We start from the raw sequence: 21197 nt of genomic DNA, 5'->3' as shown, positions 1-21197 counted from the left end.
GGTTCGTCCAACAACACAGAGGTTCGTCCAACAACACAGAGGTTCGTCCAACAACACAGAGGTTCGTCCAACAACACAGAGGTTCGTCCAACAACAGAGGTTCGTCCAACAACACAGAGGTTCGTCCAACAACACAGAGGTTCGTCCAACAACACAGAGGTTCGTCCAACAACACAGAGGTTCGTCCAACAACACAGAGGTTCATCCAACAACACAGAGGTTCGTCCAACAACACAGAGGTTCGTCCAACAACACAGAGGTTCATCCAACAACACAGAGGTTCATCCAACAACACAGAGGTTCATCCAACAACACAGAGGTTCATCCAACAACACAGAGGTTCATCCAACAACACAGAGGTTCATCCAACAACACACAGAGGTTCATCCAACAACACACTTAGAGGTTCATCCAACAACACAGAGGTTCATCCAACAACACAGAGGTTCATCCAACAACACAGAGGTTCATCCAACAACACAGAGGTTCATCCAACAACACAGAGGTTCATCCAACAACACAGAGGTTCGTCCAACAACACACTCAGAGGTTCTACGAGTGGTCTGAGGCAGTAGGTAAATAACAAGCGACTTTCAAGTCGCAACTTTATAACTTTATGTAATATTTTGGGAAACAACTCAGTTTTAAAACCACAACATTTTTCAGAGACTAAATAGAAGTTGATGACCTATAATGCCTTACTGTATGGTCTATGCCTGTAACAGCGTTCAGGGAAGGGTAACATACACAGACTTACCCTCCAGACTTAGGGACTTGAGCTCAGGGATGTTGAGAGGAGGGAAGTTGGTCAGTTTAGCGTTCTCACACGTCACAGTGACATCAGAAATATCACAGCCTAGCGGGAGGGTGATCCCAGGTCTACGTACCACCACTCCTTTTCCATCCTCCTCTTCTCTGTCAGTGGGCTTAGCCAGGGGAGGAGGAAGGAGGTCCTCTTCGGTCGGCTCGTCTGGAAACATCTGGAAAACGTCTCCTCTCAGCAGCCACTCCATCTCCTCTTCCTCCTCTTCTTCTTCCTCCTCCTCCTCTTCCAGCTCTGCTAGTTCCCTCAGTTTCTCCTTCAGTTCCTCCTCATGTCTTCTCCTCTCCTCCTCCAGCTTCCTCTCCCGCTCCTTCATGGCCACCTCCTCCTTTAGTCTCCTTGCCTCCTCCTGCCTCCTCTCTTCCTTCTCCATTCGCAGCCTCTCCTCCTGCCGCCGCCTCTTCTCCTCCTGCCTCCTCCGCTGTCTCTCCGCCTCCTCCTTCTGTTTCTTCCTCCTCTTTTCCTTCTTGAGGAGACGCTCCTCCTCCTCCTCCTCCTCTCTATTCAGGAGCTCGATCTCGGCCTTGGTGCGGGTCACCACGGGGTCAAGGATTGGGTCAAGGTCAGGGGCCACAGAGTCAGGGTCGTTGGCTACTGGGGAATCGCCAGAGAAGTCAAGGTCATCACCACGGGAAGCTGGCCCAGCCAATCAGAACCACAGAGTGTTAGAGAGGAGGACGGAGAGAGGGGAAAGAGGGAATCAGAAATGGCCCAGTGAGAATTCATGTCTCCGTCAATTATCATTTAAAAAGGTATTAACTGCTATTTCACATGAGTTCTTTGTAAGATCTGTGCCTGATGCTGATGATAGGACAAGGTCAGTGAAGACATTTCCAATCTGATGATAGGACAAGGTCAGTGAAGACATTTCCAATCTGATGATAGGACATTTCCAATCTGATGATAGGACAAGGTCAGTGAAGACAGAACTACCATAGTTAAAGGCCCAGTGCAGAACGACCATAGTTAAAGGCCCAGTGCAGTCAAAAAAACGGATTATCCTGTGTTTTAATTAGTCATGTGTACGGGATACGCATATTATGCATCGTCCAATGAAATGCTTACTGGGAGGTTCCATCTTGACAATGCAACAACAATAAGAAACAAAAAGAAGAAGAATAAAATAAAATGTCAGTAGAACAGAATAAATATTATAGCATCAGCAGCATTTATAGAACAATATTTACACATGTATTGGAGAAGGGGGGGGTTGTGTATAAACTGAGCAGTTTAATAAGAGTCTGGTCGCAGCAGTTGTGACGTGTGTAGCATTGAGTGTGAGTGTGAGTGTGTGTGTGTGTGTGTGTGTGTGTGTGTGTGTGTGTGTGTGTGTGTGTGTGTGTGTGTGTGTGTGTGTGTGTGTGTGTATGTGTGTGTATGTGTGTGTATGTGTGTGTGTGTCTATGCATGTGTACTAAGGTGCAGAGAGTCAGTGCAAATGTCCAGTGTTTTGGCCTGTCTGGTGTTTTGGCCTGTCTGGTGTTTTGACCTGTCTGGTGTTTTGTCCTGTCTGGTTAAATCACCAGGTGGTAAATTAGTTAATAAACCAATAAGAAAGGAAGTGCCAATAACAGATAGGAACAAATTCTTATTTACAAAACTGACTTGCCTAGTTAAATAAATAAAAATAACTTTTCAGTTTTCCCACTCAGAAAGTCGTAGCAAAATTCTTGCTTGAGAAATTGTTCTTTGCGAAGAAGCAATTTTTATTGTTTTTAAATTAAAAAGTCAAAAATAAATCACAGTGAGGTACTTAATTGTTACCTACAAATGATTGGATATTGAGATTGAAAAAAAATAACTGCATTGGACCTTTAAGCTAAGTTAAGCTAGATAATGATACCCTTTAACACAATCACATCATTAAGACAAACATCACCTACCTGTGTCCATGCAGACAGGGCAGCACTCGCCAGGCGGGGTGTAGGGGAAGTGACATCGTAGAGGAGGACATGTGACCTCGTCACACAGCACCTGCCCTCCGCTACACAGACAGGTAACACACGGCTTGGGGGACCAGACGGCCTGCTCAAACATGGTGATGCCCTGGTACACACACTGGCCTTTTTTACCTGCGGGAGAGATGGGGAAGGGCAGGTTTGTTAGGAGATGCTAGGTGACACATGGCTTGGGGGACCGGCGGCCTGCTCCAACCATAGAAATGTATAGAGATCTCGTGTGGCTCAGTTGGTAGAGCGTGGTGTTTGCAACGCCAGGGTTGTGGGTTCGATTCCCACGGGGGACCAGTACGGAAAGAAATGTATGCATTCACTACTGTAAGTCGCTCTGGATAAGAGCGTCTGCTAAATGACTAAAATGTAAATGTAATCTCTACTTGGAAATAACCTTTTTTTTTTTTGCATGAACATTGCCATCAAAGATATTAATAACTATACCCAAGATAATTCATACGTGTCGTTTCCAGTGGGAGCAAATGAAGCATAGTGGGCAAAACAATCAAGTCGGTTAAGTAATGCCTTCTCTGTGAAGTGCACGTGTGCCATCACCTTTCAACTCCTTGTAAACAATGCCATTTTTTTTAAACTTTGGCAAAGGGTCAATTCTACAAAACTTTGTGCACTTTGTGTGTAAAAGATCCTAGTTTTGGGAACAGAAAACTGTGAGAAAAATCGTCAGAATGTCGGCCCAATTCCATCTCGCTCCACTGCCGGCCACTGGGCTTCCTGGAAAATTCAACCAGCTGTTTCAGATTTATACATTCATTGAAACATCTGGCTCCTTGTTCTGTCTGTGTTGCCATTGAGGGCTTCCACCATTTTAAAGTATTAACTGGGTAGGGCTTCCTATTGGTTGGGAGGCGTCAGCCAATGATCAGAGAGCATTGTCTTCTGTAAGTAAGCATGACAAATAACATTTGATTTGACTCTAATTGGTTTGCCTAGTTTGGAAATGGCTTTAAACTATATCCTGCCATCTAGTGGTCACAATAAATACATGACAAAAAAAACCTGGTTCAATATATCCTCAATGGAGCTGCCCATGCTGTCACACATGCCATAATGGCACAGATAGAAAATGTTGAGACCTCTTTCCTTCTCTACGACTCCAACATGCTGAGGCCTTGGCATACATATGCCCTTCTTACCTGCTGGAGGGAAAGAAGCAGAAGGGGGAGAAGTGAGAGACAAAGAGAGGAGAGAGAAACAAGGTGATGCTCCGGTACACACTTTGGCCCTTAGTTCTGGAGGGAGAGACGGGGTAGAGGGGCTGATACCTGGGAGGGAGAGACGGGGCTGACACCTGGGAGGGAGAGACGGGGCTGATACCTGGGAGGGAGAGACGGGGCTGATACCTGGGAGGGAGAGACGGGGCTGATACCTGGAGGGAGAGACAAAGAGAGGAGAGAGAAACATGGTGATGCTCCGGTACACACTTTGGCCCTTAGTTCTGGAGGGAGAGACGGGGTAGAGGGGCTGATACCTGGAGGGAGAGACAAAGAGAGGAGAGAGAAACATGGTGATGCTCCGGTACACACTTTGGCCCTTAGTTCTGGAGGGAGAGACGGGGTAGAGGGGCTGATACCTGGGAGGGAGAGACGGGGCTGACACCTGGGAGGGAGAGACGGGGCTGATACCTGGGAGGGAGAGACGGGGCTGATACCTGGGAGGGAGAGACGGGGCTGATACCTGGGAGGGAGAGACGGGGCTGATACCTGGAGGGAGAGACAAAGAGAGGAGAGAGAAACATGGTGATGCTCCGGTACACACTTTGGCCCTTAGTTCTGGAGGGAGAGACGGGGTAGAGGGGCTGATACCTGGGAGGGAGAGACGGGGCTGACACCTGGGAGGGAGAGACGGGGCTGATACCTGGGAGGGAGAGACGGGGCTGATACCTGGGAGGGAGAGACGGGGCTGATACCTGGAGGGAGAGACAAAGAGAGGAGAGAGAAACATGGTGATGCTCCGGTACACACTTTGGCCCTTAGTTCTGGAGGGAGAGACGGGGTAGAGGGGCTGATACCTGGGAGGGAGAGACGGGGCTGATACCTGGAGGCAGAGACGGGGCAGAGGGGCTGATACCCGGAGGGAGAGACGGGGCAGAGGGGCTGATACCTGGAGGGAGAGACGGGGCAGAGGGGCTGATACCTGGAGGGAGAGACGGGGCAGAGGGGCTGATACCTGGAGGGGCAGAGGGGTTGATACCTGGAGGGAGAGACGGGGCAGATACCTGGAGGGAGAGACGGGGCAGAGGGGCTGATACCTGGAGGGGCAGAGGGGCTGATACCTGGAGGGGCAGAGGGGTTGATACCTGGAGGGAGAGACGGGGCAGATACCTGGAGGGAGAGACGGGGCAGATACCTGGAGGGAGAGACGGGGCAGAGGGGCTGATACCTGGAGGGAGAGACGGGGCAGAGGGGCTGATACCTGGAGGGAGAGACGGGGCAGATACCTGGAGGGAGAGACGGGGCAGAGGGACTGATACCTGGAGGGAGAGACGGGGCAGATACCTGGAGGGAGAGACGGGGCAGAGGGGCTGATACCTGGAGGGAGTGATGGGGCAGATACCTGGAGGGAGAGACAGGGCAGATACCTGGAGGGAGATACGGGGCTGATACCTGGAGGGAGAGACGGGGCTGATACCTGGAGGGAGAGACGGGGCAGATACCTGGAGGGAGAGATGAGGCAGAGGGGCTGAAATCATCCTGAAATGCATGACATGACCAGGATGGAATTCAAAGGTCATGGTAGAAGAACCACCCACTGGGCACACCATGTAATTTCAACATGGGAAGTTGGGTAATATTTGTTAGAGATGTTGATCAATGAGATTTAAGCCCTTGACACCTCCACTAAATCTGTCGGTGCCCTGGACACCTCAACTAAATCTGTCGGTGCCCTGGACACCTCCACTAAATCTGTCGGTGCCCTGGACACCTCCACTAAATCTGTCGGTGCCCCTGGACACCTCCACTAAATCTGTCGGTGCCCTGGACACCTCCATTAAATCTGTCGGTGCCCTGGACACCTCCATTAAATCTGTCGGTGCCCTGGACACCTCCATTGATGATGATTGAGAGAGAGAATTAAAAGAGGAGGGCCAGAGAGAGAAAGCCAGAGAGAGGGAGAGAGAGAAAGAGAGACAGGGCCAGAATTAAAGAGGGGGAGAGAGGACCAGAGAGTGAGAGAGGGCCAGAGAGTGAGAGAGAGAGAGGGCCAGAGAGAGAGAGAGGGCCAGAGAGAGAGAGAGAGAGAGAGAGAGAGAGAGAGAGAGAGAGAGAGAGAGAGAGAGAGAGAGAAGACAGAGAGAGTGAGGTGTGGTGGTGAACCAACCCGGGATGACATTGTAGTTAGTCTGTCTCTCGTCAACACTCTTGTATGACTCAATGAAAATAGACGCTCCATCGTCTCCTCTGGCGTTGGCTGGAAGGCTCCCCAGCCTCGTCAGACCCAGGGGGGTTTGAGATCGCTGATTATCCCTGTTCCCCCTGGCTCTCCCCTGCCCAGGCCCTCCTGCCTTCCTCCTCTTCCCCCATTCTAGCTCTCCTCGCTGGGGCTGGTTCAACTCCGGGCCCCCTGGTTCCCCTGGTCCTCTCCTCTTCCTCCCCTGGCCAGCCAGCGCTCTCTGGTCCTGGGCCCCAGCTTTAGCTCCAGACACCTCCAAATACAGGTAGACCAGGAGCGATAGAGAGAAGAGAATCCGGCGCTCCATAGAGGCTCAGGAGAAAGTCAGGCTAGTCTGTAGAGTAGAGAGAGTAGAGTATTACTTTTATTAAGTCCAACTTGGGAAATTGTTTTAATCCCAGCATGCATCGTCAACGAATTACAATGACAAGACATGCAACAATGACCAACACATGATTAAAAAATACAAAATCATATGAAGACACACAAAAGGCACATGCACCATAGTATCCCTAAAATAATCATCTGATTCCAGTGTTGTTTTCTATCCTACTCTGTGGAAAACAGGCAACATCTTCCAATAGGAAGACCTCATCAATTATACTCATTAAAAAGCTTCATGGGTAAAACATTTGAACGAGGGCGTTTAGATGCCGGTAAAGCCCTTGATATAGAGAGCTATCGGACACTGCGTAGCAAAATGGCACCCTATTCCCTATATAGTCCTATTCCCCATAGGGCTCTGGTCAAAAGTAGTGCACTATATAGGGAATAGGGTGCCATTTGGGATGCACCCATAATGTGCAGTTTTCACACGCTATACCTCCATAATAACAAGCCTCTGGTCTCTGGTCCCAGTTAGACAGACAGACAGTAGAATATGTGGACAACTACAAATACCTGGGTGTCTGGTTAGACTGTAAAACTCTCCTTCCAGACTCACATTAACCATCTCCAATCCAAAATTAAATCTAGAATCAGCTTCTTATTTCGCAACAAAGCATCCTTCACTCATGCTGCCAAACATACCCTCGTAAAACTGACCATCTTACCGATCCTCGACTTCTTCGGCGATGTCATTTACAAAATAGCCTCCAACACACTACTCAGCAAATTGGATGCAGTCTATCACAGTGCCATCCGTTTCGTCACCAAAGCCCCATATACTACCCACCACTGTGACCTGTACGCTCTCGTTGGTTGGCCCTCGCTACATATTCGTCGCAAACCCACTGGCTCCAGGTCATCTATAAGTCTATGCTAGGTAAAGCCCCACCTTATCTCAGCTCACTGGTCACCATAGCAGCACCCACCCGTAGCACGCGCTCTAGCAGGTATATCTCACTGGTCACCCCCAAAGCCAACACCTCCTTTGGCCGCCTTTCCTTCCAGTTCTCTGCTGCCAATGACTGGAACGAATTGCAAAAGTCACTGAAGCTGGAGATTCATATCTCCCTCTCTAACTTTAAGCACCAGCTGTCAGAGCAGCTTACTGATCATTGCACCTGTACACAGCCCATCTGTAAATAGCCCATCACCTCATCCCCATATTGTAATTTATTTTTTTGCTCCTTTGCACCCCAGTATCTCTACTTGCACATTCATCTTCTGCACATCTATCACTCCAGTGTTAATGCTAAATTGTAATTATTTCACTACTATTGCCTATTTATTGCCTTACCTCCCTAATCTTACTACATTTTCATACACTGCATATAGATTTTTCTATTGTATTACTGACTGTATGTTTGTTTATTCCATGTGTAACTCTGTTGTTTGTGTCGCACTGCTTTGCTTTAGTCTTGGCCAGGTCTCAGTTGTAAATGAGAACTTGTTCTTAACTGGCCAACCTGGTTAAATAAAGGACTTGTTCTCAACTGGCCTACCTGGTTATAAATAAAGGGTTAGGGTTATATATATAATATATAAATACCTGGTTAAATAAAGGTGAAATAAATAAAAGATGAGGGAGAGCGTGTCATCAAAGCAAGACGTATGTTTGTTGTTGAATGCTGAAACCTAAACTAAAGACCTCGGTTTAAAAGCTAACAGAGTTTTAATATACTTGTAATTTATTTTGGATCCTCTGTTGGGCTAAATTGCTGTGAGCGCTGCTATCTGTCCTGGGATCCTGCCAGTTTCCGCATAGGGGGAGAGACGTGAAAGCCCAGCTAGCCTAGCTGGCTCGGCCCTCTCAAATGGAGGCCGCTATTGAACGTTTCCAGTGCTGCAGGAGCTGTGTTTACTTTGCTTTGTTCCGGGACGATGTGGACCTCGCTGACTTTAAATGTAGCAACTACTTGCTTGCAGAGGACTACGTGAGCGAATTGGCTACTCTTAGCAAGCAAGTAGCAAACCTACACAAGCTACTGGGGAACCCACGCCCGCATACTTTTTATTTTACATCAGTAGCCGGACGCCGCGCTGGTGGAAGTTTCGCTGCAGTGTCGGGTCTCCACAGCCAACTGGCCGGTGCTCAGCAGGGTTCCATCCACGAAGGGGTCTCTCCCTTCCCTGGAGAACGGAGCTGTTCTCGACCCAACCAACCAGCCATGGAGGAACGTCACTCGCCGTGGAAGTCGAAGAACGCGTCCTCTGGCAACGGGGGGTCTCCATGGAGATGTTGAGCCCAGATCTGACACAGACCAGAAACAGCTTTGCTGCCCTGGATCCAGAAGTTCCGGTGCCTTCTTCCTTGGGGGCTTCCCATTCAAGATCGGATCCGTTGGTACCTGCGTCTTCGTCCTCGGTTCTGTCTCCTTCTCCGGTGGCTTCTACCTCGGGTTCAGATCCTCTGAGCTCCCAGCCTCATCAGACCGTGAGGCTGCCTGAGAGACCGGCCCATTCAACATCACCAGCTGTCATCATAGGCAGCTCTATGGTGAGAAACATCTCGGTTCCCAAGGTAAAAACCTTGTTCTACCCAGGAGCGCGAGTACAGGACATCACAAGGCTGATTCTGATGCCGGGAGCTGACATTGTTGTAGTTCATGTGAGGTCAAACGACATCAGGAGGGCTAGCTCTGAAAACATTTGAAAATTGATTTTAAAATAAGTGATTTTAGCTTTAAAAGAACGCGAAAAAAAACGGCCAATCATTTCAGGTCCGGTACCATCGTTGGGCCGCAGATGTGAAAGATTCAGCAGACTGCTGGCATTACACATCTAGCTCTGCTAGAGTCAATATTCTAGATAACTTTGACACCTTTGATCACATCTTTCGGGTTAGACAAATTATGCTACCCTCCATCTATTGGTAACTTAGCTTCAAGACTGTCTCAAAATACAACACTGCCCCTTTAAGACAAAAAAATATATTTTTACCTGACTTGCTTATTTTTTCTTCTTACAAGAGCATGTTTTGTGCTCTTGTAAGAAGCCGTCACTCCCCTATTGCTGACTACATTATTTATAACTGGGCTAATAACTCACTAACTAGCAACGGCTATGAACAAAATGTACACACATGGCTACATGTAGCTCTTGCTTTGATCTCAAAACAAGTTCATCTAATCACGACCGCTCATGCTGTAAACACAGTCCAGTTCAAAGTAAATGGCACAGATCCATACATAGCAATGGCCTATTTGCATATAGGTCTACTGCAGCTCTGATTGGTTATACGGCACTGGTCTGTGTAGAGTACGGGCTGAGTCGTGCATGTCAATGCAATATAATCCTACTCCGATGCGTTCTGCCCACAACAAAATCTCTTGCATAGTTCGTTTTGTTTCGTTATGTTGCATTGAAAGTGGCTAATATTGCATTGATTCGATCACAATTTCCACAGTAAAGGGAAACATTGCTAGAGTTAACAGAGAAAACTCTAGAACAGTGAAAACTCTAGAACAGTGAAAACTCTAGAACAGTGAAAACTCTAGAACAGTGGTCACCAACCTTTTCTGAGTCAAGATGGCGTTTTGAGTCAAAATGCAAACCGAGATCAACCGCTCAGATTATTATCTTTTACATGATTTAGAAAACGGAAGCCTATGCAACATTAACCAATTAAAAACAGTACTGTAGCAATGAGGTTTGTGCAGTGAGCTATAGGCCCAATACATTATCTCCGCATATTGGCTTTGCTTGATATGCCCTGCCCATCGTTGTTCAGGCCATTTTTTAAAATTATATTTCAAAATTTGAGGTAGGTTATGCTATATGATCACACCGGTAATAGATCCGTTGTTGTATTACTTGTGAAGCACGGCTGACTGAGCATACATTTAAATATAAAAAAACACCCAATGAAAACAACAACGCAAGCATATAGATAACCTTTCCTACTCATTCGTCATTACTGCTGCAGTGCTTGTTGTAGCACTGAGTGGAAATAGGAAGAACGTGCATTTTATGGATTATAAAAGTGTTGAATACAAAGTGTTGACAGTGCTGAGTAAGAACTGAAACATGAACTCACTCTCTAGTCGTGGTTTTAAACATTCTGAAATCCCACAGCAGCTCTTTGCTGTATCTTTCTTTATGCTGCTACATTACTGCAGACACGGTCATCTGAGCCATCCGATTGGCCAGCGGTAGGGCTATAGTGCACCTAGACAACAGCTGTTAGTTAATACAGAATCTACATCCATCCCGTCACCTAGACAACAGCTGATAATACAGAATCTACATCCATCCCGTCACCTAGACAACACCTGTTAATACAGAATCTACATCCATCCCGTCACCTAGAAAACAGCTGTTAATACAGAATCTACATCCATCCCGTCACCTAGACAACAGCTGTTAATACAGAATCTACATCCATCCCGTCACCTAGACAACAGCTGTTAATACAGAATCTACATCCATCCCGTCACCTAGACAACAGCTGTTAATACAGAATCTACAGAAGGCTTTTATTGACAAATACATGTAGTTGATGCAAAGAGTCAGTATTTGCAGTTGACCCTTTCTTTTTCAAGACCTCTGCAATCCGCCCTGGCATGCTGTCAATTAACTTCTGGGCCACATCCTGACTGATGGCAACCCATTCTTGCATAATCAATGCTTGGAGTTTGTCAGAATTTGTGGGGTTTTGTTTGTCCACCCGCCTCTTGAGGATTGACCACAAGTTCTCAATGGGATTAAGGTCTGGGGAGTGTCTTGGTCATGGACCCAAAATATCGATGTTTTGTTCCCCGAGCCACTTAGTTATTGATTTTGCCTTATGGCAAGGTGCTCCATCATGCTGGAAAAGGCATTGCTCGTCACCAAACTGTTCCTGGATGGTTGGGAGAAGTTGCTCTCAGAGGATGTATTGGTACCATTCTTTATTCATGGCTGTGTTCTTAGGCAAAACTGTGAGTGAGCCCACTCCCTTGGCTGAGAAGCAACCCCACACATGAATGGTCTCAGGATGCTTTACTGTTGGCATGACACAGGACTGATGGTAGCGCTCACCTTGTCTTCTCCGGACAAGCTTTTTTCCGGATGCCCCAAACAATCGGAAAGGGGATTCATCAGAGAAAATGACTTTACCCCAGTCCTCAGCAGTCCAATCCCTGTACCTTTTGCAGAATATCAGTCTGTCCCTGATGTTTTTCCTGGAGAGAAGTGGCTTCTTTGCTGCCCTTCTTGACACCAGGCCATCCTCCAAAAGTCTTCACTTCACTGTGCGTGCAGATGCACTCACACCTGCCTGCTACCATTCCTGTGCAAGCTCTGTACTGGTGGTACCCCGATCCCGCAGCTGAATCAACTTTAGGAGACGGTCCTGGTGCTTGCTGGACTTTCTTGGGTGCCCTGAAGCCTTCTTCACAACAATTGAACCGCTCTCCTTGAAGTTCTTGATGATCTGATAAATGGTTGATTTAGGTACAATCTTACTGGCAGCAATATCCTTGCCTGTGAAGCCCTTTTTGTTCAAAGCAATGATGACGGCACGTGTTTCCTTGCAGGTAACCATGGTTGACAGAGGAAGAACAATGATTCCAAGCACCACCCTCCTTTTTGAAGCTTCCAGTCTGTTATTCGAACTCAATCAGCATGACAGAGTGATCTCCAGCCTTGTCCTCGTCAACACACACACCTGTGTTAACGAGAGAATTACTGACATGATGTCAGCTGGTCCTTTTGTGGCAGGGCTGAAATGCAGTGGATATGTTTCTTTGGGATTCAGTTCATTTGCATGGCAAAGAGGGACTTGGCAAATAATTGCAATTCATCTGATCACTCTTCATAACATTCTGGAGTATATGCAAATTGCCATCATACAAACTGAGGCAGCAGACTGAAAATTAATATTTGTGTCATTCTCAAAACTTTTGGCCACGACTGTACATCCACCCTGTCACCTAGACAACAGCTGCTAGTACAGGATCTACAGGCATCCTGTCACCTAGACAACAGCTGTTAGTTATTACAGATCTACATCCATCCCGTCACCTAGACAACAGCTGTTAATACAGGATCTACAACCATCCCGTCACCTAGACAACAGCTGTTAATACAGGATCTACAACCATCCCGTCACCTAGACAACAGCTGTTAGTTATTACAGGATCTACAACCATCCCGTCACCTAGACAACAGCTGTTAGTTATTACAGATCTACAACCATCCTGTCACCTAGACAACAGCTGTTTATACAGGATCTACAACCATCCTGTCACCTAGACAACAGCTGTTAGTTATTACAGATCTACAACCATCCCGTCACCTAGACAACAGCTGTTAGTTATTACAGATCTTCAACCATCCCGTCACCTAGACAACAGCTGTTAGTTAATACAGATCTACAACCATCCCGTCACCTAGACAACAGCTGTTAATACAGGATCTACAACCATCCCGTCACCTAGACAACAGCTGTTAATTATTACAGACCTTCAAACGTCCCGTCACCTAGACAACAGCGGTTAGTTAATACAGGATCTACAACCATCCTGTCACCTAGACAACAGCTGTTAATACAGGATCTACATCCATCCCATCACCTAGACAACAGCTGTTAGTTAATACAGGATCTACAACCATCCCGTCACCTAGACAACAGCTGTTAGTTATTACAGGATCTACAACCATCCCGTCACCTAGAAAACAGCTGTTAGTTATTACAGATCTACAACCAACCCGTCACCTAGACAACAGCTGTTAGTTATTACAGATCTTCAACCATCCCGTCACCAAGACAACAGCTGTCAGTTATTACAAATCTACATCCATCCCGTCACCTAGACAACAGCGGTTAGTTAATACAGGATCTACAACCATCCCGTCACCTAGACAAAAGCTGTTAGTTATTACAGGATCTACAACCATCCCGTCACCTAGACAACAGCTGTTAGTTATTACAGATCTTCAACCATCCCGTCACCTAGACAACAGCTGTTAGTTATTACAGGATCTACAACCATCCCGTCACCTAGACAAGAGCTGTTAGTTATTACAGATCTACATCCATCCTGTCACCTAGACAACAGCTGTTAATACAGGATCTACAACCATCCTGTCACCTAGACAACAGCTGTTAGTTAATACAGGATCTACAACCATCCCGTCACCTAGACAACAGCTGTTAGTTAATACAGAACTACAACCATCCTGTCACCTAGACAACAGCTGTTAGTTATTACAGATCTACAACCATCCCGTCACCTAGACAACAGCTGTTAGTTAATACAGGATCTACAACCATCCTGTCACCTAGACAACAGCAGTTAAAACAGGATCTACAACCATCCCGTCACCTAGACAACAGCTGTTAGTTATTACAGGATCTACAACCATCCCGTCACCTAGACAACAGCTGTTAGTTATTACAGATCTTCAACCATCCCGTCACCAAGACAACAGCTGTCAGTTATTACAGATCTACATCCATCCCGTCACCTAGACAACAGCGGTTAGTTAATACAGGATCTACAACCATCCTGTCACCTAGACAACAGATGTTAGTTATTACAGATCTACATCCATCCCGTCACCTAGACAACAGCTGTTAGTTAATACAGGATCTTCAACCATCCCGTCACCTAGACAACAGCTGTTAAAACAGGATCTACAACCATCCCGTCACCTAGACAACAGCTGTTAGTTATTACAGATCTTCAACCATCCCGTCACCTAGACAACAGCTGTTAGTTATTACAGATCTACAACCATCCCGTCACCTAGACAACAGCTGTTAATACAGGATCTACATCCATCCCGTCACCTAGACAACAGCTGTTAATACAGGATCTACAACCATCCTGTCACCTAGACAACAGCTGTTAGCTAATACAGGATCTACAACCATCCCGTCACCTAGACAACAGCTGTTAAAACAGGATCTACAACCATCCCGTCACCTAGACAACAGCTGTTAGTTAATACAGAACTACAACCATCCTGTCACCTAGACAACAGCTGTTAGTTATTACAGATCTACAACCATCCCGTCACCTAGACAACAGCTGTTAGTTATTACAGATCTTCAACCATCCCGTCACCTAGACAACAGCTGTTAGTTAATACAGGATCTACAACCATCCCGTCACCAGGACAACAGCTGTTAATACAGGATCTACAACCATCCCGTCACCAGGACAACAGCTGTTAGTTATTACAGATCTACATCCATCCCGTCACCTAGACACCAGCTGTTGGTTAATACAGGATCTACATCCATCCCGTCACCTAGACAACAGCTGTTAGTTAATACAGAACTACAACCATCCTGTCACCTAGACAACAGCTGTTAATACAGGATCTACAACCATCCCGTCACCTAGACAACAGCTGTTAGTTATTACAGGATCTAAAACCATCCCGTCACCTAGACAACAGCTGTTAATACAGGATCTACATCCATCCTGTCACCTAGACAACAGCTGTTAGTTAATACAGGATCTACAACCATCCCGTCACCTAGACAACAGCTGTTAGTTATTACAGATCTACAACCATCCCGTCACCTAGACAACAGCTGTTACTACAGGATCTTCAACCATCCCGTCACCTAGACAACAGCTGTTGGTTAATACAGGATCTACATCCATCCCGTCACCAGGACAACAGCTGTTAGTTAATAAAGGATCTACAACCATCCCGTCACCTAGACAACAGCTGTTAGTTATTACAGATCTACAACCATCCCATCACCTAGACAACAGCTGTTAGTTATTACAGATCTACAACCATCCCGTCACCTAGACAACAGCTGTTAATACAGGATCTACAACCATCCCGTCACCTAGACAACAGCTGTTAGTTATTACAGATCTAGAACCATCCCGTCACCTAGACAACAGCTGTTAATACAGGATCTACAACCATCCCGTCACCTAGACAACAGCTGTTGGTTAATACAGGATCTACATCCATCCCGTCACCTAGACAACAGCTGTTAGTTAATACAGGATCTACAACCATCCTGTCACCTAGACAACAGCTGTTAATACAGGATCTACATCCATCCTGTCACCTAGACAACAGCTGTTAGTTAATACAGGATCTACAACCATCCCGTCACCTAGACAACAGCTGTTAATACAGGATCTACATCCATCCTGTCACCTAGACAACAGCTGTTAGTTAATACAGGATCTACAACCATCCCGTCACCTAGACAACAGCTGTTAGTTAATACAGATCTACAACCATCCCGTCACCTAGACAACAGCTGTTAGTTATTACAGATCTACAACCATCCTGTCACCTAGACAACAGCTGTTAGTTAATACAGATCTACAACCATCCCGTCACCTAGACAACAGCTGTTAGTTATTACAGATCTACAACCATCCTGTCACCTAGACAACAGCTGTTAGTTATTACAGTTCTACAACCATCCCGTCACCTAGACAACAGCTGTTAGTTATTACAGATCTACAACCATCCCGTCACCTAGACAACAGCTGTTAATACAGGATCTACAACCATCCCGTCACCTAGACAACAGCTGTTAATACTGGATCTACAACCATCCCGTCACCTAGACAACAGCTGTTAATACAGGATCTACATCCATCCCGTCACCTAGACAACAGCTGTTAATACAGGATCTACAACCATCCCGTCACCTAGACAACAGCTTCTAGAGAAAACAAAGACCTGTATTCCTTGAACAAGCAGAATGGTTTCAGCTGTTTAACGTACTTGTTTGATTTCGTTAGCTCTTGCCTCAATGAAGCGGTGTTGAGCTTTAGCTCTGAGGCAGAGGAGAATCAGTCCTGTTGAGGATTGGGTTTTATTTACTCCAAACTAGTTTCTATTGTAAACAGATACTGGGATATGGGAACTGTTTCCTCAACCTTCCCAGGAGACCATCCTTCAACAGAACGCCAGTACTGTTGACTCAGTGTTTAGTCATAAATTGTCCCTGGAATTGAAGCATTAAAAGCCCTTCTTTGTCCAAAATGCCACCATATTCCCTATATAGTGTACTACTTTTGAAGGGAATAGAGTGCCCTTTGGGACACTCGCCTCCATCCACTCAGAGGGGAGAAGAGAGGAGGGGAAAGAGAGGGAGAAGAGAGGAGGGGAAAGAGAGGGAGAAGAGAGGAGGGGAAAGAGAGGGAGAAGAGAGGAGGGGAAAGAGAGGGAGAAGAGAGGAGGGGAAAGAGAGGGAGAAGAGAGGAGGGGAAAGAGAGGGAGAAGAGAGGAGGGGAAAGAGAGGGAGAAGAGAGGAGGGGAAAGAGAGGGAGAAGAGAGGAGGGGAAAGAGAGGAAAACATTAACAGTGACCCTCTGGATGACTAGGCTCACATGGAGGAACTCAATACAAACAGAAGAGGGAGGGAGGGAGGGAGGGAGGGAGGGAGGGAGGGAGGGAGGGAGGGAGGGAGGGAGGGATACAGAGCTGACTAAAATAGAAAATAACCTCGAGGAGAGGATGACACACTGAATGACACCATTTTTAGATTGTAATAATGAAATCCACGATACAGTTTGCCTCTGGAACAGTCTTTTTCAAGGCTGTAACAACTATCTTAACTAAAACATTTACAAGTAAAACATTTTTTTTTTAAGTCTTACGAAATAGTTGGATGTGATGTAATGCTGACAGGATTTGTTGACAAAATCAGAAGGAAAAAGACTTGAAGTTCTTTGATTTAAAACAGCTTCTAAACAGAAGAAAAAAAACCCGGAACTGACTTTTAAAGCCGGTTTACTAACATTACAGTAAACTAAAAGTTGCTGCTCATCACTTACATGAAAACAGGATACATGTTCCAGACAGGACAAAGATCAATACTAGCCTCACAACACAGAACACAACCCTCAATGCAGCCTCATCAAAACTCCAACACAGTAAACTTAATGATTAGCGACAGCCAGAAAGCAGAATAAAAGAGCAGTGAGACAACCCAGTGTACTTTACCGGAGGTTCGCAGGCAGGCTGTCTGTACGGTGCAAGGCCAAGTTGTTTCTTCACTCTCCCAAGACAGTTGAATGACCGAGTGCTCTACACTGCCAAGCAAATGCAAGTTTTAAAACAGACGGAGAGACAGAGTAGGAGAGGAGACTGCTCTGCTACGCTACGCTACGCTCACAGAAGCCTGGGGAAGGAAAGGCTGCCGAGCCGCAGTCAGACTCTGAAAGATAAAAGAACGGAGAGGTTACAAGACAGTGTAATGGGTTAGAGAGAGAGAGAGGTTACTTACTAGACTAGACAGTGTAATGGGTTAGAGAGAGAGAGAGGTTACTTACTAGACTAGACAGTGTAATGGGTTAGAGAGAGAGAGAGAGGTTACTTACTAGACTAGACAGTGTAATGGGTTAGAGAGAGAGAGGTTACTTACTAGACAGTGTAATGGGTTAGAGAGAGAGGGGTTACTTACTAGACAGTGTAATGGGTTAGAGAGAGAGAGGTTACTTACTAGACAGTGTAATGGGTTAGAGAGAGAGAGAGGTTACTTACTAGACAGTGTAATGGGTTAGAGAGAGAGAGAGGTTACTTACTAGACAGTGTAATGGGTTAGAGAGAGAGAGAGGTTACTTACTAGACTAGACAGTGTAATGGGTTAGAGAGAGAGCGAGGTTACTTATGACTAGACAGTGTAATGGGTTAGAGAGAGAGAGAGGTTACTTATCTAGACAGTGTAATGGGTTAGAGAGAGAGAGAGGTTACTTACTAGACAGTGTAATGGGTTAGAGAGAGAGAGAGGTTACTTACTAGAAGACAGTGTAATGGGTTAGAGAGAGAGAGGTTACTTACTAGACAGTGTAATGGGTTAGAGAGAGAGGTTACTTACTAGACAGTGTAATGGGTTAGAGAGAGAGAGAGGTTACTTACTAGACTAGATAGTGTAATGGGTTAGAGAGAGAGAGAGGTTACTTACTAGACAGTGTAATGGGTTAGAGAGAGAGAGGTTACTTACTAGACAGTGTAATGGGTTAGAGAGAGAGCGGTTACTTACTAGACAGTGTAATGGGTTAGAGAGAGAGGTTACTTACTAGACAGTGTAATGGGTTAGAGAGAGAGAGAGGTTACTTACTAGACAGAGTGTAATGGGTTAGAGAGAGAGGTTACTTACTAGACAGTGTAATGGGTTAGAGAGAGAGAGGTTACTTACTAGACAGTGTAATGGGTTAGAGAGAGAGAGGTTACTTACTAGACAGTGTAATGGGTTAGAGAGAGAGAGAGGTTACTTACTAGACAGTGTAATGGGTTAGAGAGAGAGAGAGGTTACTTACTAGACAGTGTAATGGGTTAGAGAGAGAGAGAGGTTACTTACTAGACTAGACAGTGTAATGGGTTAGAGAGAGAGCGAGGTTACTTAATAGACTAGACAGTGTAATGGGTTAGAGAGAGAGAGAGGTTACTTAATAGACTAGACAGTGTAATGGGTTAGAGAGAGAGAGAGGTTACTTACTAGACAGTGTAATGGGTTAGAGAGAGAGAGAGGTTAATGACTAGAATAGACAGTGTAATGGGTTAGAGAGAGAGAGGTTACTTACTAGACAGTGTAATGGGTTAGAGAGAGAGGTTACTTACTAGACAGTGTAATGGGTTAGAGAGAGAGAGAGGTTACTTACTAGACTAGATAGTGTAATGGGTTAGAGAGAGAGAGAGGTTACTTACTAGACAGTGTAATGGGTTAGAGAGAGAGAGGTTACTTACTAGACAGTGTAATGGGTTAGAGAGAGAGCGGTTACTTACTAGACAGTGTAATGGGTTAGAGAGAGAGGTTACTTACTAGACAGTGTAATGGGTTAGAGAGAGAGAGGTTACTTACTAGACAGTGTAATGGGTTAGAGAGAGAGGTTACTTACTAGACAGTGTAATGGGTTAGAGAGAGAGAGGTTACTTACTAGACAGTGTAATGGGTTAGAGAGAGAGAGGTTACTTACTAGACAGTGTAATGGGTTAGAGAGAGAGAGGTTACTTACTAGACAGTGTAATGGGTTAGAGAGAGAGAGGTTACTTACTAGACAGTGTAATGGGTTAGAGAGAGAGAGAGGTTACTTACTAGACTAGACAGTGTAATGGGTTAGAGAGAGAGAGGGTTACTTACTAGACAGTGTAATGGGTTAGAGAGAGAGAGAGGTTACTTACTAGACAGTGTAATGGGTTAGAGAGAGAGAGAGGTTACTTAGTAGACTAGATAGTGTAATGGGTTAGAGAGAGAGAGAGGTTACTTACTAGACTGGACAGTGTAATGGGTTAGAGAGAGAGAGAGGTTACTTACTAGACAGTGTAATGGGTTAGAGAGAGAGAGAGGTTACTTATTAGACTAGATAGTGTAATGGGTTAGAGAGGGAGAGGTTAATTACTAGACTGGACAGTGTAATGGGTTAGAGAGAGAGAGAGGTTACTTACTAGACAGTGTAATGGGTTAGAGAGAGAGAGAGGTTACTTACTAGACTAGATAGTGTAATGGGTTAGAGAGAGAGAGGTTACTTACTAGACAGTGTAATGGGTTAGAGAGAGAGCGGTTACTTACTAGACAGTGTAATGGGTTAGAGAGAGAGAGAGGTTACTTACTAGACTAGATAGTGTAATGGGTTAGAGAGAGAGCGGTTACTTACTAGACAGTGTAATGGGTTAGAGAGAGAGAGAGGTTACTTACTAGACAGTGTAATGGGTTAGAGAGAGAGGTTACTTACTAGACAGTGTAATGGGTTAGAGAGAGAGGTTACTTACTAGACAGTGTAATGGGTTAGAGAGAGAGGTTACTTACTAGACAGTGTAAGGGGTTAGAGAGAGAGGTTACTTACTAGACAGTGTAATGGGTTAGAGAGAGAGAGAGGTTACTTACTGGACTAGACAGTGTAATGGGTTAGAGAGAGAGCGAGGTTACTTACTAGACAGTGTAATGGGTTAGAGAGAGAGAGAGGTTACTTACTAGACTAGATAGTGTAATGGGTTAGAGAGAGAGAGAGGTTACTTACTAGACAGTGTAATGGGTTAGAGAGAGAGAGAGGTTAATGACTAGACTAGATAGTGTAATGGGTTAGAGAGAGAGAGGTTACTTACTAGACAGTGTAATGGGTTAGAGAGAGAGAGGTTACTTACTAGACAGTGTAATGGGTTAGAGAGAGAGGTTACTTACTAGACAGTGTAATGGGTTAGAGAGAGAGAGAGTTACTTACTAGACAGTGTAATGGGTTAGAGAGAGAGAGAGGTTACTTACTAGACAGTGTAATGGGTTAGAGAGAGAGGTTACTTACTAGACAGTGTAATGGGTTAGAGAGAGAGGTTACTTACTAGACAGTGTAATGGGTTAGAGAGAGAGGTTACTTACTAGACAGTGTAATGGGTTAGAGAGAGAGAGGTTACTTACTAGACAGTGTAATGGGTTAGAGAGAGAGAGAGGTTACTTACTAGACAGTGTAATGGGTTAGAGAGAGAGGGTTACTTACTAGACAGTGTAATGGGTTAGAGAGAGAGAGAGGTTACTTACTAGACTAGACAGTGTAATGGGTTAGAGAGAGAGAGGTTACTTACTAGACAGTGTAATGGGTAAGAGAGAGAGAGGTTACTTACTAGACAGTGTAATGGGTTAGAGAGAGAGAGGTTACTTACTAGACAGTGTAATGGGTTAGAGAGAGAGAGAGGTTACTTACTAGACTAGACAGTGT

The 21197-nt window shown here is 45.5% G+C and overlaps 1 protein-coding gene across 3 annotated transcripts in view; it reads right to left on the bottom strand.

Annotated features, from left to right (window-relative positions):
* LOC106566246 (extracellular matrix protein 2) overlaps positions 1–17799 on the bottom strand; it is a 32495-nt gene extending 14696 nt beyond the window's left edge. The window contains exons 1-4 of one of the 3 annotated variants that reach the window (XM_045691989.1): positions 17494–17799; positions 6115–6520; positions 2707–2895; positions 758–1459 (exon numbers count right to left, since the gene is read on the bottom strand). In XM_045691989.1, coding sequence (XP_045547945.1) covers positions 758–1459; positions 2707–2895; positions 6115–6493 — 1270 coding nt within the window. In that variant the 5' untranslated portion in view covers positions 6494–6520; positions 17494–17799. Of the gene's footprint in view, positions 1–757; positions 1460–2706; positions 2896–6114; positions 6521–16269; positions 16288–17324 lie in introns of those variants that run through there. The other 2 variants (XM_045691990.1, XM_045691991.1) reach the window with 2 other exon arrangements.
* Between the last annotated feature and the right edge of the window lie 3398 nt (positions 17800–21197).

The sequence above is a fragment of the Salmo salar genome, chromosome ssa12, assembly GCF_905237065.1.
Source record: "Salmo salar chromosome ssa12, Ssal_v3.1, whole genome shotgun sequence".
NCBI lineage: Eukaryota > Metazoa > Chordata > Actinopteri > Salmoniformes > Salmonidae > Salmo > Salmo salar.
This window is presented reverse-complemented; position numbering and strand designations above follow the sequence as displayed.